General features: G+C 34.7%; 2 protein-coding genes across 3 annotated transcripts; both read right to left on the reverse strand.

The window, feature by feature from the left end:
* Positions 1-485: 485 nt before the first annotated feature.
* LOC136223360 (lysine-specific histone demethylase 1 homolog 1) lies at positions 486-3,207 on the reverse strand. The gene has a single exon (XM_066011310.1). The coding sequence runs from the start codon at positions 3,176-3,178 to the stop codon at positions 740-742; it is 2,439 nt and encodes an 812-aa protein (XP_065867382.1). The 5' UTR covers positions 3,179-3,207; the 3' UTR covers positions 486-739.
* Positions 3,208-11,850: 8,643 nt separating this feature from the next.
* LOC136222480 (F-box/LRR-repeat protein 10) lies at positions 11,851-16,595 on the reverse strand. 2 transcript variants are annotated; one of them, XM_066010256.1, is made up of 4 exons: positions 16,324-16,595; positions 16,038-16,243; positions 15,814-15,907; positions 11,851-13,487 (listed from the first exon to the last, which is right to left on the reverse strand). In XM_066010256.1, the coding sequence occupies exons 1-4, from the start codon at positions 16,492-16,494 to the stop codon at positions 12,093-12,095; spliced, it is 1,866 nt and encodes a 621-aa protein (XP_065866328.1). In that variant the 5' UTR covers positions 16,495-16,595; the 3' UTR covers positions 11,851-12,092. The 2 variants fall into 2 exon arrangements, with proteins under 2 accessions (XP_065866328.1, XP_065866329.1); XM_066010257.1 differs by lacking the exons at positions 15,814-15,907; positions 16,324-16,595 and having other exon boundaries at positions 16,038-16,174.
* Positions 16,596-17,697: the final 1,102 nt, after the last annotated feature.

Raw genomic sequence — 17,697 nt, forward strand, 5'->3', positions numbered from 1 at the left:
CTCCATCCGTCCAAATCAATCTTTAATGGATTGAACTTGAATATATATATATATATATATATAATATAGGGTCAAATACATTAATATCATAATTTGATTTAATTTTTTAAATATAAATATATTAATTGGATCAAGTTTGGGAATTAACTCCCTTAGCTGGCCCAATCTGACTTTTAAATATAAATATATTAGTTCGATGGATTGGATCAAGTTTGAGAATTAACTCCCTTAATCTGACCCGAGCCTCACATCGGATGTAGGCTGAGCTTAGACAACGTACGTACATTTCAACTCCAGCCCAACCCATGAAGATCTATTTGTAGGTATACCATGATCAAGTTTTAGACTCAGATAACGTTACATGTTTGAACCCAGGTAATATATATAAGACCCAAACCAAAACGGGGAAAAGAAAAACCAAACCACATCAACTAGGTTTACTTTTTACAATTTCGGACCCTGTAAAAACAAATTCTAATATTGACTAAAGAACAATAATCTCAACCTTGATTTTAAATAAATTAGACATCAGCATGTTTCTCTCTTGCTTAACCATCAAAAGAAGAAACAAATTGTGCCTCCATCTCTTGCCTCATAATACACATCCTCACTCTAACAGAGTCTGCCTGATCCTATAAAATCTAGTTCTACCATACCAATGTACAGATGACAGCGATCCTTAACTTTATAAAACCAATTCAAATGAAAAGAATTTTATATTTTTGAGAAGCCTACAAGGTTAACTCCCAACACTTAGCCTAGACCTAGCCGCTCTTATTAGAGATTTCCCAGCACTGGATATACCTTTCCTCCCTACCAATTTTACCTCAAACTTTAAATATAAAGTTTCCATCCTCTTCCCATCATCATTCAATTCACTCAATTCAATCCCCTGCTTCCTTGATATCAAACCATACAGACAAACATGTCTACAATCCAACTTCTTCCCTTCGAATTTCACCCTTAACAATGAAATTGACTCATCATCATCTGATCTGGGATCAAACAGAATACAGAAGCTTCCAAATGCCATATCAGGCTTTTCATATAATAAACTCAATTCGTCTGTGTCCGTATCCATTTCCTCAATGTCGTTACTCTGTGAATCAGTAACATGTAAAGACCTCCTCTTAGCCTCCCTCAATATGTTGGCAGCTTCTCTCATTCCACTAAGAAAAGCTCCATGCATTGTTGCCGGATACTGCTTGTTTGTTGCCTCTCCTGCAAAGAAAACCCTGCCATCCCCAATACTCTCTGCAAGAATATCATAATCATCTCCAGAAGACCCTACTGCAACATATGAATAAGATCCATATGTGAAGCAATCTTTACCCCATCGAGTACATATTGCCTGGACTGGATCCGGAACAACAATCCCCTTAGGATGGAAAATTCCTCGCAGAATCTGTAGAACCCTTCTAACAGATTCTACTGGAGACACTGTCTCAAATTTAACTGCAGCTTCCCCAGCAACAAGAGCTATGAGAAGTGGACCCCCTGAAACAGATGAATAACTATAAAAGAGGAAGAACTCGCCTCGCATACTTGAATCTTCTGTCAAATGCCCAAATGTATCAAGCTCTCCACCCCAAAAATTATAGGGAAACAAAAGGGCCACCTTATTTAGAAGTCCATATCCTAACCTCTGAATTGCATCTTGCTTTCTTTGTGGAAGTTCAGGAACGAATTCGATAGAACCATGTTTTAACACACCCAATGGCACAGTACAGAGAACCATGTCCCCGCGAAACTCTTGCCCACTTGCATAAACAATAACCCCATCAGCTCCATACCGAATACTCTGCACAATTCTCTCATAGAATATTGGAAGGCCCTTAGCTAGCTCTCTAACAAAAGTATCATTACCTCCTGGAATAAAACAATGGTCACCACCCATTTCGTAAGGATCATCTTGATCCCAATACGCCATGGATAAATTAGACATTAATGAAGCATTTGCATATTCTAAGTTTGCTAGGTGCCAATTTAAAAGCATCCTTTCTTGTGGAACCTCGGCCACCTTATATGCATGCCTAAAAGCTTCAAGTGCAGTCCCTAAATTAACATCAACAGATTTAACTTCTTCAATCATAGTCTGCCTAAGTTTACACACTCTATCTAATAACTTATTAAAGGAAACCTCCACCCTAGAATCAATTTCTGAATCAATTGCCTTTCCATCTGGTAAATACAAGGGGCAAATATCTCTCACCTTATGAAGAGGCAAATCTAATTGCCTTGCAAGAACTCCAAGCGGGTTCCCATTTATTCCAGTAAGAACGCTGCCTCCTAAATCTGCCGCAGCCACCACTCCATCGCCCTTCATCTTCCTTGTTTTTACACGACCTCCTGGCCTAGCCCTACCTTCCAAGATGACAACTTTAAAACCCATACCCACTAATTGTCTCGCTGCAACTAGTCCTGCAAGACCAGCACCTACAATAATAACATTGGCTCTCTCAGCCTGCTGATGCAACGCCATTTGCGTCTCTTTAATTTCAGGGGTGACCCCAAAATTTATGTACCCGTGCTCTGAGAGAAAGCTATAAGCAGAATCCACCAAGTGTTTATGCTCAGTTCGGATTGACTGGAGTGCTTGATCGCGAGTTAGCCAAACCGATGCATTAGATCTCCACCGAGCTAGAATGTGGTTCCTAACAGCAATATAGTTGGCTTGCTGTGTGCCGCCGATTGTGGAAACCACGTTTGCCTCTATTTCTTCTTCGGTTAGCGATTCAACGGGGAAACCTACGGAGATTGCGATCAATGAATCGACATCGACTTCTTTTCCTATTCCTCCGCCTGCCTTTTGCCGTCGGAAAGATGGATTGCCGTTGATTTCGGTGAAAAACCGCTTCCTTCTACGCCGGCGTTTCATAGGGCGGCTGGGATCTATATTAGGATTTGGAGGTTGTTCTTCGAGGGTGTCTTCGGGGATTGGGTCGGATGAATCGTCTTGAGAATCAGAAACAGGGGCATCGAGTGTCGCATTGGGAGGTGGAGACTGGGTTTCTGATGAGTGTCGGAGGTGATTTTCAGAACAATTTTGGGCTCCATTGATGTGATTTTCCAAATTGTTGGGAGAGAGGGTGAGGTCGGTTCCCTGTGAGGAATTGTCCTCTCCGACATTGTTAGGGTTGTCGGAGGTGTCGGGAGGAAGATCTGCTGCCGTTTCCATTGGGGTATATGGAGGACGATGACTGCAACTTTGTTTTAACATTTATGCCCTTTTATTTTTTTTGTTAAACTAAATTAAATTAATTACAAATTAAAAATTACTAATATAAATGTATATATATTGGTAATAAAATTTATTTATTTTTATCATAAATGTATACGACGCAAGAAGAGTGTCTTTAATGGTGGTAAAAAATAAAGTAAGACTTACTTCGTTAAAAACAAAGTAAGCATCGTCTAACCAATTCGGCAATACATAAAAAATTCATTAAGTACATGTTATAATTTGTGATATTCTTCAGACTAAAATACTCTTATAATAAATTAGTGTTTAATATGAAAATTTTAATTTTAATTCCGTTCTCTTCAAGCGTTTTCTCTATCATAATATTTTTTTTTTCTTTCAACAATGCAACACATACTTCTTGATTTTGTAAACATTTACTCATTTGAGAATTGAATATATCAAAAGTCGCACTTATAAGCTTCAAAATCCATTGTATCGTCCCAACCTTTATTCAAAAAAAAAAAAAGCTTCAAAGTCCACAGATGACAGTTTTCATATTTCTTTTGAAGATAATACACTACGCCAAAACCCCTTCAGACGACGGTTAAAAACCGTCGTCCCGCGAGATATAAATCTGTCACATGGCTCGCTGCCGTCTGTTGCACATTCAGACGACGGTTAGGTTCTGTCATTTGAAGATACTATACATGACATCAGCCTAATTTAGTACTGTCATATGAATATTGTTACGATGCATCTTTTTATTTATTAACGCCACCTTTAATGTCATCACATGACATAATAATAATTAAAAATATGAAGTAGCTATATGGGAAATTGGCATATTGGTATTCGCGGTGACAGTTTTTATAAAAATTTCTGTTGTAGTAACTTGTATCAGATGGCATAGGTCTTAATCAATCATGTCAATATATTTATTTTAGATGACATATTCTTTTATTTTAATGTCTTTTTATTGTTGTTTAGATGATATTTTTTAAACGTAAATGTCACTCTTTGCCTTCTTCTTCGAATGAATCTGGTAATGAACAATAATCAAATAAACAAGAATTTCTGTATATCAATGATTTTAAATTTATTGGAGACTAATGCTCATAATCTGTTTACATTTGAACTAGACAAATTTCTGAATGTAATAAGGTAAAAACAATAAGCAATGCACATCTCCAAATTTGTCAATACGTCAATCTTTCAAGAGGCGTGGTGGTGTTGATTGGAAGCCAAATCCAACTTGATCTGCATGCATATCTAAGTCATCATTGCCTAGAATCCCCAAAGTCTTGATATCTGCAAAACCAATTGATGCTTATTAATTACGTACCGTATACAGTTAGACCTAATTAATCTCGTTTTACCCTTTCTCCATTTTGAGACCCTTCACTTACCCACCCACATTATAAATATGAAGCGTTTAACAATTCTCAAGAGTCCACAACCCAACACTATACTTACTCTATTTATATCGAGCATGGATAGATGTATAAGGAACCTCTATCGTTGTGTTGAGTCGTAGATTTCCCGATTCCAGTCTGAGGCACCCAGGTGGCTTGTCAATATATATGCAGGTCCTCACCGTCGGCAATGGACTGCCGTGATGAACGACCCTCCAAACATCCCTTATGAAGGAGGTGTATTCATAGTCCACATGGACTTCCCTGTCGATTTCCCCTCCACCCCTCCAATTGTAAGAACATGCATGAACTTATTAACACACAGAAATCAGTTCATATATATGCAAATGCACTCATGACATTACTATTGTTCGCAGATCATATTCAGCACCAAAATTTATCATCCTAATATCGGTCCCTTGGGGCATGTATATATGCCTCAGCTACTTGATCGCCCTTCCTATAGTATTGCCACGGTAAAATGATGCTATAAATCTATGCATTTGTCTATGTTTGGGGTCTAATTTATCTATTCATGTTTAGGGTCTAGTTTATCTACTCATGTTTGGGGTCTAATTTAATTTATCTATGCATTTTATAGCTGTTGTGGAATATTTATGGACTGCTGGTAGAGCCCTTCATTAAGGGGCCATTTTCTGGCCGAGAGCGAATTGCTGAACGATACATCAGCAACAGGGCAGGTTATGTAGCAACTGCCAGAAGATGGACTGAAGAGTATGCAGGGGATATATGATGTACAAATAGCAAGCAAAGGGGGCATTATGATGTGACGTGCGAATAGCGTACAAGGGGGGCGTGATGTGCGAATAGCAAGTACATTTGGATGCTGGACAACCATTGAGTTGGATGGTATGGACTACTGGATGGGCATAGAGCCAATCTTGCAGAACAGAATGATTACTGATTACAAATCTACTTGGTAATCAATTTGATCTTCAATGTTGGCTCCATGCCTCTCCAGTATTCGACGCCATTTAACTCTAATGGTTGTCCATCATCCAGATATCCTTGGTTACCATCTGCACATCATAAGCATGCAAGGGGGGCGTGATATGCGAATAGAAAGGATATTTGGATGCCAAAGAAACACTGAGCTGGATGGTGTGGACTACTAGATGGGCATAGAGCCAATCTTGAAGAACAGAATGATTACTGATTACAAATCTACTTGGTAATCAATCTGATCTTCAATGTTGGCTCCATGCCCCTCCAGTATTCCACTCCATGCATCCAGCTCCAGTGTTTCTTTAGCATCCAAATCTCCTTTTGTTGCTATTCGCGCATCATGCCCCCCTTGTACGCTATTCGCACGTCACATCATAATGCCCCCCTTGCACGCTATCCTTTTTTGATAGGCAATACAAAGTAGACAACTTATTCAAGTAGACATATGTATGTGTATTCAAGTCACGCATAACATGCTATAACAAGTAGTCAACTTATTCTTTTATGCCTATTCCTAAATTGATATGAAACATATGTATATTCAAGTGACACATAACATGCTACATTCCCAATGAACATTCATACATAAACTGAATCAGTTCTACTTCCTAAACAGAACATAAAACAAGCCAACATGCTTCATACATAGACACATACACATTCATATCTACATGCCAAAATGAACATTAATAACAATGCACATAAATAACCGTTTACATATTCATCAGCATAACTCATGTTAAAATAGAAAGGAATCAGGCAAGTTCATCATTTTCAGCTTTAAGAGTATGCCTAATCAGCTACCTTCCTAAACATAATATCAAGTAGACAACTTATTCATGCATGTCTATTCCTTACTTATTCATAACATTTTCAGCTTTAAGAGTATGCCTAACATGCTATAACAAGCTTAGTCATAAACTTGTGTTGTTAGAATCACTATGTACCTGCCTAAAGCCACCACTATGTACCTGCCACTTGGATTGTACAGTTCATGCTGAAGTTAGCATGGTGATGAAGTGTATGATACTGTCACCACATGCTTAGTCATAAACCTGTGTTGTTAGAATCATACAACTTCATCACCATGTTAAATACTTTTCCATAAGCATAACAAGCCAAGTGACATGATACATAGTAATGGAGATTTAGGTTGACCATATGACTATGCTTCACAAACCATATGATGTATGCATGAACATTATTTCACTCAATGAACATTCATAGCATAAGAGTATGACCAATCACAATAACATCATACATGTAACTAATCAGCTACATGCCCAAATGAACATTCATACACATACTCAATCAATCTAGCTTCCTAAACAGAACATCAAACAAGCCATGTTTCATAGACATACACATATCAAGCCATGTAAGAGTATTGTCAATCACAATGAACATTCAAAGCTTTAGAGTATGCCTAATCAGCCACATGCGTAATGATCATTCATACATAAACTCTATGAGTCCTAGCTTCCTAAACAGTTGATATCTAACCAATCAATTCATACCAATCATTTCATCATCACCCACAACATCATACATATATGTAATCGCTCAGTTCAAACCCACATAACAATATATATACTAAATCAGGCTAGTTTCCTAAATAAATGAGTTTTATGTTCCTAAATAGTACATCAAACATACTCAATCACTTCTAGCTTCCTAAGTAGAACATCAAGCATGAACAAGCCAACATGCTTCATATACATACACATACTCATTCAGATAACAAGCCAAGTGGAAGATATATTGCAAACCTATCTCAGCAGCACCACCCACAACAACATCATACATACCAATCAGTTCAAACCAACATAACAACAATATATACTCAATAAGTTAAAGAAATCTTCCCATATGCTAAACGCAAGAACTGATTTACAATCTCTTCAGTCAGCCTTCGCATGTAGCATTCTTACTATCCCTGCAAATATTATGTTCAAATAAAAAGAAATCAGAACATCTTCAGCAACCGACACTGTATTGACCTAGGCTAAAAAAGATAAAGACCCAAGCTTCTCAGCGGTGAATCTAACAATGAATACAATAATATCAGCGTATCTAAGCGAGAGATCTAACCCTTTCAAGGACTGAAAATCAATAGATCCTTATTCTAGCTGCTGAAATCGACATACACAAAAGTAAATCGGATGAGGAAAAGAGAGAGTAAGGAATAATGAAAATCAATAGATACTTACCAATACCGTGTTTCGAGCTCATTGATTGCATGAATCAACCATGGAGATAGAGAGATGAGAGGGGATCAAGATTGTGTAACCTAGAAAATGGGTTTTTGGGTGAGATACAAGGTTTATATACCAGCTGAAATTTCAGTCAAACCATCCAGCGCCTAAATTTGGTGTATGGCCGCATAAGTGAAATTTCGTTTGCCGCTTTTTTTGTTTTCCGTATACAATGACAGTCATTTATTGCAGGTATCATCTGATGAGTAAGTGAAATTTAACAAAAACACGCGTTTTCTTTGGATGACAGGATTCTGTAATTGTAACGTCATCTAAGAATCGAGCGTATTTTTTATTTCGCCTTCAGATGATATAGAGTTAAAATACTGTCACGAAAAATATTCAGACGACACGAAAACAAATGTATGTCATGTATCTTGTGTCATGTGAAAGAAAAAATGGCATAGTGATAGAAGGAAGAAGAACATGGAGAAAATGAACAAAAAGAAGCAGTCCAAGTTTTATACTGTCTTCAATGGAAAAAATACTTGGAATATATTCTTCGTGGGAAGAATGTGCAAGCTATGTTGCTGGAGTTAGATGTAGTATTTATTGATTGTTTAAAAGTATAGATAAAGTTGACGATACTTACCTCATATTCTACAATATAAGTTAGGATAATCAAGGAAAATCACACATTGTTTGTATTGAAAATAAAGAAACAGATATTATTCAGCTAAAGAAAAACCATTTCCAGATGAACTATTGTGCGATAATTTTTCTATATTGTCTGATTATTATGAGTTGTATCATCTTTCGTTATGCGGGAAAATTAATAAAGTTAATTTTGTTCGTTTGAAGTGTTCAATTTGCAGAATTAGTTTATTCATTGATGTACATTGAATCAAATAATATTGTTGCGTAATTAGTTGGTTTTGCTTTACTTTACTATGGAATCAAGAGGTGTTTGATCTTTCCCTATATTTGTATCGGTTTGTTATGAAGCCCACAAAACTTCAGCATTTCAATTAGTTGTAACGGGTCATCAATCAAACTGATACAAATAGCTCAGTCATATTAAGTTGAGTAATTGACTATTTGTAACGTGAGAGAATTACTACCATTGCAAATGACAATTTTAGTAATGAGCAAGTAATTGCTTGTTTCCAAGACCGTCCCTAGGTATGGATAGGAGGGACGCATGCCCAAAGCTCAAGGAATGAAGGGGTCAAAATAACTTTTTTTAAATGATACAAAAATTAAATCTTAAAAACGCAGCGGTTAGCCTAAACAATTTGCAGCATACAATGAATAGAGGGGCCAAAAATAAAAATTGATAACAAAATACAGAAATTAAAATATCAAAGGATGCAACATCGGTATTCATCAAATTAGCATGGTAGAGCTAGGGTTTTTGTAAATCTAGAATTGAATAATACGAAAAGAATACTACTATTTATAATTAAATTTTATATTTATACACTATCAAATTCATTTATTTAAAATAAATTTTCTAATTAAAAATAATAGTTATATAAAATTATGCATAACTTTTTTATTAGGTTCGATTAATCAATTCATTTAAAGTCTATTGTGTACATTATAATTCGAATCTGAAATCTCTAACTTAATGCAGCATCTTACCATTCAAACCGAACTTGATTAATACAACTTTGGGCTAAGGTGTAAAAATTCTCCTAATGGTGACAGTCAGGAGCAATTTTACCTTTAACATCTAAAATTGTTCAATTTTACCCCTAAAATTGTCAGTTAAGAGCAATTTTACTCCAACATTGACAAATTGAGTTAATTTGAAAAAACATTTATCAAACCGTCTTGTCAGTCGCATATCTTATCATCTATATTTCACATGTATGTCATTTTATCATTTATTAGTAAGATCACAAACATATGAATAGATATGAAAAAAATAAAGTAATATATATACCGTGTTTTGTAGGAGTTGGTAAAAAATTCAAATATTTCTTCGAATCTGAAAGTATTAATTTCCAATTCTATTATTAACTCACAAAAAGCGTCAAACTTTTTTATAAGAATTAATTGATATGTAACTAGTGCAGAATAAAAAAACAAAACATCTATATTTTTATGATGTTTGGAATTGACCCAATATGTCAACATTAGAGGTAAAATTGCTCTTAATTATTAATGTTAACATTAAAAATAAAATTGCACAATTTTAGATGTTAGAGGGCAAAATTGCTCCTAACCGTAAACATTATGAGTATTTTTGCACCATATCTTACAACTTTAATTTGTGAATCCTATAGCAAAAGAGATGCACATGGTCGATTAACCAATCCATTAATAAAAACCATTAATCAGTCCATTTAATTCGGTTAACTATATTTTGGTTGATCTATTACTTCGGTCCGTTAACTTATATTTCGGCCGGTTAACCATTAATGACTTTTCATATAAAAAATCACTTTAAATCTATAATTATTCACTTCAAAATAAATATATAATTATTTAACTATTAAATAAAAATATTAAACTTCAAATTCAATAGATCAATCAACCTTTTCTTCTCCTCTGTGCTTCATTTCGTCCCTGATTTTGGATGATTTGGTGGGGGTCAGCTTTCCCAGGCTGATCCCGGGTTAGGTGGCTTTGATTTGTTTTTTCTTTCCTTTCCTACAAAAAAAAAAAAAATAAATCAATCAAAATATAGTTAACCGAATTAAATGGATTGATAAGAAAATCACCTAAACAAATAAATTTTATATTATTTTAATACCTTATTATATATATATATTGATAATTAAAGCTTTATATATATTTACTAGTTTTAAATGTATTAATACATAATCGGTTTACTTTTCAATTTCGGTTAACCATTAGTTTTTGAAATAAAAAACCGTAACCTAATCCATTGATTTCAGTTAATCTATTTTTCGGTTCGATTTCGGTTTTAAAAATCAGGTTTTTCGGTTAGTTTTGTACAGTCTTCCAGCGGAAGGTGTAAAATTAACATATTCAATAAGTTAAATTAAAAAAAAAAAGCGTATTTAATTGTTTCCACTCATTAGTGAAGCTGATTTACTAATCCTGTTTTGTTTTTGTTTTTTAATTATTCTGTAGGCTGCAAAATAGCTGGTTTGATTCACCTCCCATTGACCTTATTGTCAAATTGAAGATATTACAGCCAATGTCTCCAACATCACTTAAATTGATGATGAATTCTAAAGTGTACCCAATGTAATATCTAATTATAAAACTACGAACTAAGTTATATTATAAAATTTAATTTTTAATATATCACTATTTTATATATATATATATATATATATATATATAATTTTTTACTCTAATTTATAAATTTTAAACATCAATTTACATAAGTATTTAACATAATTGTAAATAATTTTTCAAATCTAAATTTCTATTTATATTATTGGAAAATAGTAGGTAAAGGTAAAAAATATTTACATCTTATAAAAATATTTTTTTATTACTAAATTAAATTAAATAATGTTATAATTATTTATAATTTTTATTTTCAATAAAAATATTTTATTATAATACAAGAAAAAGGAAAAAACTGTGAAAACGAAAAACAAAAAAGGTAAAAAGGGAAAGAAAAAAAATGAACAAAATGTAAAAAAACAAAAAAAAAACATGAAAAATGAACAAATAATCCGCTTTTCGTTGTCTTTATTTGTTTTTCTCATTTTCATTTTCATATTTTTTTTCCAGTTTTTTCGTTTATCACCTTTTTTATTTTTTGTGTGTGTTTCATGTTTTCTCATTTTGTTCATTTTTCATGTTTTTGCATGGTGCTTTTACCCTTTTCCATTTTTCCAAAAAAAAAAAATACTAAACGAATCAACCTGACTAACCCGCTATCCACCCCGTTTATTATATAGATTTGTTGGATCAAATAGGAAAAAAATAAGTGGAAGAGAAAGTTGATACCAAAGAAAATGATTAAAAAATTATTTTGAAGAGGATAAAATATTTTCTTAATTTTATCAATCTGTTTTGATAAGCATAACATTTTCCTTCAACAAGTTATTAAGCCTGAGCACCAGCTATTTGCAAAGAATTATGTTATGTTTACTTGATGAAATTTAACATTGAAAACATCTCTTATTGTAGAGTTCCATTCAGGAACTATATGTTTAAAATGAAGTTGAGAATACAACAAGGGTTTCTTTCACAGCACACATTACGTATATATAGTACATACAATACAACCACAACACAAATATACTTACAAATGGATAATTTAATTTAAATGAAGCAATATACTCCTACTCCAACATTAATGGATTAATCTCAGCATCAAGCATCTCTGCATCATCATCATCCTCAAACTCCCCCTCTAGAAGCCCATTGTTCAAGCTCATCTACCTCTTCATAGTCATGCATGTACATGCTATCCAAGTTGTCCCATTGATCAATCCCCAGCTCTTCACCATGGCATGCCACATGCAAGAATGCTCTTGCTCTACCTAAACCATCTATAATATCCCTATTTACACTTCCTGTCACTCCCAGCCATCTCAACCTCGGAAAATACGGCTTCTTTAACCACCTGAATGACAGCTGTGTTATGCCTCCACAGTTGTATATATCCAACAACCGCAAGCTACTTCCATGCCTTCTGTCTTCCTCAACCTGCATCGAGGCTAATGCCATCACTGAAGTATCTCCTATCAGTGGACATTGTCGCATTCGAAGTGACGAAATTGGTATTCTGCATTTTACAAGGGAGAGAACTCCATTGTCAGATAAATTTGGGAGATTTGATATATCCAGTTCCTGCAATTGTAGTTTAGAACAACCTTCAAATAGATTAGAAATGCATTTATCTGTAAGCCTCTTGCAACCTCTCAGAGACAATGAAACTAATGAATTCATGAATCTCCCTTTCAAGTGAGACAATCCTGAATCACTTATATCAGATCCATCCATTAATAATATCTTCAGCTCAGAAAGAATGCTGATAGCTCTAAGGGCTGCATCCCCAAGGTTCTTGCAATCTCTTAAGTCCAGAACTTTAAGGCCTGTGTTTGAGACCAAATTTTTTATTGCATGGTTGGTTAAGAGATTACACCATCTCAAGCAAACATGAGTCAAACAAAGCGACGTTGCAGACATATCATGGAAAACCAGATCAGTTAAATGGATCCCACGAGACACCCTAAGCCTGTATAAGCTGGAGCATGAGTGCAAGATTGTTTTGAACCCTGTGTCTGTAACTTGACAAAAGCCACCAAGACATATACTTTCCATGTTTGCACACTTATCAGCCATCAAGAGGATTCCAAGATCATTAACTCTTCTGAAATATGTGATGATGAACTCCTGGCTCCGAAATAATGAAAGATGTTTCAGTTTTCCATACCGATTAATCTGTTGAAGGCCATAGTTAGTCAGGTCAAATGTAATTCTTGGTTCTATAAGGGGTGCATCTCGAAGATCCAAATGTGTTAAAGACACGAGACCTTTTGATATTGTGCTAACCATAGTGTCAGTAATATAGTCTACTGAAAGGCTTAGTTTCTGAATGTGAGGCAAAATGGGGGGTTGCATATTGTTTGGTGATTTATGGGGTCCCGTACTTGGCGTAAGCAGTTCAGTTACCATTACTGATGAAACATAACCAATCTCAAGGGAAGTGAGTTTTTCTGAAGCTAAAGCCCAAACTCGAGCGAAATTATGGCGTAGAAACAATGAGACATCAAACATTAACGTCAACCCCTGCAAAAGAAAAAAAAATGTCTGAAAGGAAGAAATATATAATACTAGAACAGAAAAAGTTATGTTAAATTTTAAGATGTGAACTGCAGATAAATTCTGTAGATGAACAAACTAACTGACGATGATAAACTCTAGCACATAAAATAGAAAGGGTTCCTTAGTACACTACACTATACTATCTCCATTTACAAAGCATGGCTGCTTTATCACTTGAACCATTCACTTTCTACTGACGACTGAAATATATGTTCAAGAAAGGGTTTCCCTTATGCAGACATTGCTCATCATCAGTTAGTTATTGCACCAAAAGTTCGTATTTTCAAAATGGCCTGACATAGATAAATGAAATCCTGCATACGGCTGCAATGATAAAATGTGTATAAATTTATATCATAACCTCTATGCACTATGCACCTGGTTGAAATTTATATTTATTTTGACAAAAGTTAGTTTATGTAACTGACATTTGCTCTTTGAGATTGAACTTACACATCTGCCTATAAAAAAAGATTTTCCACAATGCACTTCTTGTTTTGTAATGGTTGGTAGAGGATCATAAAGTACAGAACCTAGTTTTAGCTAAGAGGTTTCTAGTTTTCTACAAGCAAAAGAAACCTTACCAGCTGCACCAAGATCCACCCTCAAGATCCAGATGCATATAATGGATGAAAACCAAACGTAGTTCTTCTTCATTTGATCATTATGAATAACACAAGTAACAAATCAGAGATCGGATAGCATTTTCACAAAGAAGAAGAAATTATCTTTTAATATCCTTGAGGACAAGCCTTTAGTGAAACAGTTGGTTGCTCTTTTGTGAAGAAACGGTTGGGCTCGAGTTCAGCAAATATTCTCTTTGCAGAACAAGTAGGAATAAGGCTGCATACAATTGACGACTCTCTTCTAATCTCAAGAAAGTGAACAGGCTCAAGTATTTGAGATGCCTTTCGAAGATTCTAGTCTTCTGTTCTGATATTTTACGTAACTTCTGATTTCTGATGAGTCAGACTTAATTGACCACCATCTATGTTGCTTAGACTTGGTAAAAACTGGGTGCATGAGTATTTTAGGGTAGGCTCAATTGATTCATAATGTTTCTGTACTTGAATTTGGTTCATTATTAGCCAACTAAACAGAAAGCTAAATTTCCAAACAAGAGCAGCAGTTTGACTGCGCAACTGCAGTTAAGTAAAAAGAAAAGTAATACAGTTCAATAAACTTTGTATATTTCTGTTGTTCTTGTCCTCAAATTTACAAGAACAAACTGTCCCTAATGCCAAAAATATTCTATACAAAAACAAAACTATGCTTGTATTTGCAGCACAAGTGCATGTAGCCATGTAAAACTAACGAACATGTATTCGTGATAATAGAAAAGCCTTTAAGTACTCAGGAAACGATTCCAACAAATTAAGAACCCAAAGACAAACAAAAGTTATGCTTGTAATTGCAGCACAGGTGCATGTAGCCATGTATAACTAGCAAACACACATTCATGACAATAGGTACTTGGGAATTGTTTCCAATTTACAAAAACCTAAAGATAATTCTATTATGTGTAGGATAATAACAAAAAGCAGGGTAAATAAATAAAACTTTATAGAAAGAACATTGAAATTCTCTATCTGAAACCTCTTATTCAACCTTCTCTTATAGTTTATCAAATTATTGCCGAGTGCAAACATACCTAAACAGGGGGAGGAAAATCTAGACAAGGCCTGAACTAACAGCAACATGGGGTTGATATCATTGTCAGTTTACATGACAAAGCACAAACTACATGCATCAAAGATCTATAGCCTAAGGCAATTAGCTAAAACCTCAATAATCACTTCTTGTGGCGGCGGTAGTGTGATTTAGAGAATGATAAGGGAGAGAGAGAAGCCGATCCTGAGTAAGATACAAAAGTTTCACGATTTCCTAGGGTACATCAACCTGCTAATATCTGGTAGGATTTCAATACAACCTGGGTTCTACTTAACCTTGATCATGGCACGAATGGAGTTGCACAATTCGAGGAGACACCAATAGACTTAAACATTACAACTAAACAGGTTTCAAGTCTCCCGCTAAATATGGGTAGGCGCTACAAACAACTTCCTTTTTTATACAACAAAAGAATGTCACCAAGAACTTTGATGATACAAATGAGCTGAATTATATGAGATTGTGCCAAAAGAGGGGTATTGATGTCCCCTCCAGCATAAAAGAACCCGGCTTTCTTTTCTTATAGAAATTTAATCTATTGATTCTATTCGCGGGCTAAAAGTGGCCAAAGGCTACTTTCAATTGATATTTATTAACTATTTTTGCATCTAAACCTTACTTCTAATTGCATGCAACCAACGAGTAACTCCTCCAAATCAGATATATGAATAGCACGCCCTCTCTTTTCAGCAACGGAACCCAAGTAGAGACACCTGAAATCAAACCAGGCATATAAAGCTACCAGTAAAAGGATTACCCATCTTAAATATCATTTCAATTTTGTGATCCTAATCCTGATCCCAAACATATAAGATAATTGCAATATAGTACATGCAAAATTACCTTAGATTAGGACATCTTCTTCCAATCTCGGAAAGTAATTTTCCACTAAAATCCGTGCAGTTATGCAGGCAAAGCTCGTTCAATGAAGGGCGAAGTAAAATATTGCTGGCTGAATCATCGAGGCGCGCGCAATCGACCTTCAAGCTACTAAGATAAGGATTAAGCGGCAAAAGAGGACTCAAGAAATCTATTGGTAGTGCAATATCCTGCATAGAAAATCCAATGAAAATGAGATTAAATTTCGAATTGAAGAAAGAGTCTAATAAGGATTCAAAAGGAAACCTACAAAAAGGTGGAAATTTGGGATAAACGTGAGGATGTGAGAAGCACAGGTCCTGAAAGTCTTGCATGTGGAAGCGACGGAGCATATGGAAGCCACATCCAGCTTCGTCATCACGGTGGCCACCAAAGCCGCCGGCAACTGATCCAAACTCGCTTCATCTTGGCCATTGGCCATCCCTCACTTTCCTTTCTTTTACTTCACTTTTCTTACACCTGCCTTGAAGTGGGGGATAAGAGAGAAATATGTTTTGTTTTCTTTTTCTTTTCAATTTTTCTCTCTCCTTTTTTTTTCTTTTTTTTTTTTCTTTGAAAGATTATCAATTTTTCTCTTAAATAAACTACTACTCAAATTTGAACATGTAACGTTTTTGGGTGAATTAAAGATTTAACCTAACATATAAAATATAAATATAACTTTTAATGTTTCCACACATTTTCAAAAAGATTAAAAATCAAGTTCTATTGGTATTTAACTGTCACATTATACATACCGAATAAGTTTATCAATAAACTGAAGAAGTTTCATTTTTTTTTAGTTATTTGTAGCTATATTTTTTTTTTTGAATCAATATTTGTAGTTATATTGGTAACACAATTTAACAAAAAAAAATTGATTAACTTATATGTGACAAAAAAAAATATTTAGATTAACTTCTATATGGCAAACTTAGTTGTTAGTATTTTAATTAGGGTTTTTTTGTAACTATGTTATAATATATTAAATATTTTAGACATAATTGATGTTTGGAAGATTTGATGCGATAGTTTAATAACAGTCAAACCAAATTTTTAAATTTTTTAGTAATGTAGAACTAAAATTGATCTACAATACTATCTCTTGTTCTTGGTAACAAGTTTTTCGTTCCTCTTGTTCTTGGTGACAAGTTTCTTTTCTCTGTTGACAGTTTTCTTTTGATAGTTGTCTTTTCTGATCTGGTATGGCATCTTCCAGCGGTTTAGTTTTTTTATGTGGTAATTTGACTTTGGAGGAGGAGGAAGATGGAGGAGTATTAATTGGCGATGAGGATCTCAGTGCGGGCCAATTGGATGTTCGTTGGTGTCTTGTGGGGAGATTCTTAACTGATTTGACCTGTTGATTTTCATTCTATGAAGGATCTGATGGCCTCTCTTTGGAAGCCAGGAAAAAGGGTTTATACTAGATCTGTTAATTCGAATTTATTTCTGTTTCAGTTCTTTCATGAAATTGACATTCAAAGGGTAATTGGCAATGGTCCCTGGACTTTTGACAATAAGATTCTTATGGTACATAGGTTGAAAGATTCTGATCTGCCTACTGAAGTGCCACTTAACAATGTAGATTTATGGGTCCAGGCTTTTAATCTACCATCTGGTTTCATCTCAGAACGTGTGGCTATGG

The sequence above is a fragment of the Euphorbia lathyris genome, chromosome 3 (genome assembly GCF_963576675.1).
Source record: "Euphorbia lathyris chromosome 3, ddEupLath1.1, whole genome shotgun sequence".
Lineage (NCBI taxonomy): Eukaryota > Viridiplantae > Streptophyta > Magnoliopsida > Malpighiales > Euphorbiaceae > Euphorbia > Euphorbia lathyris.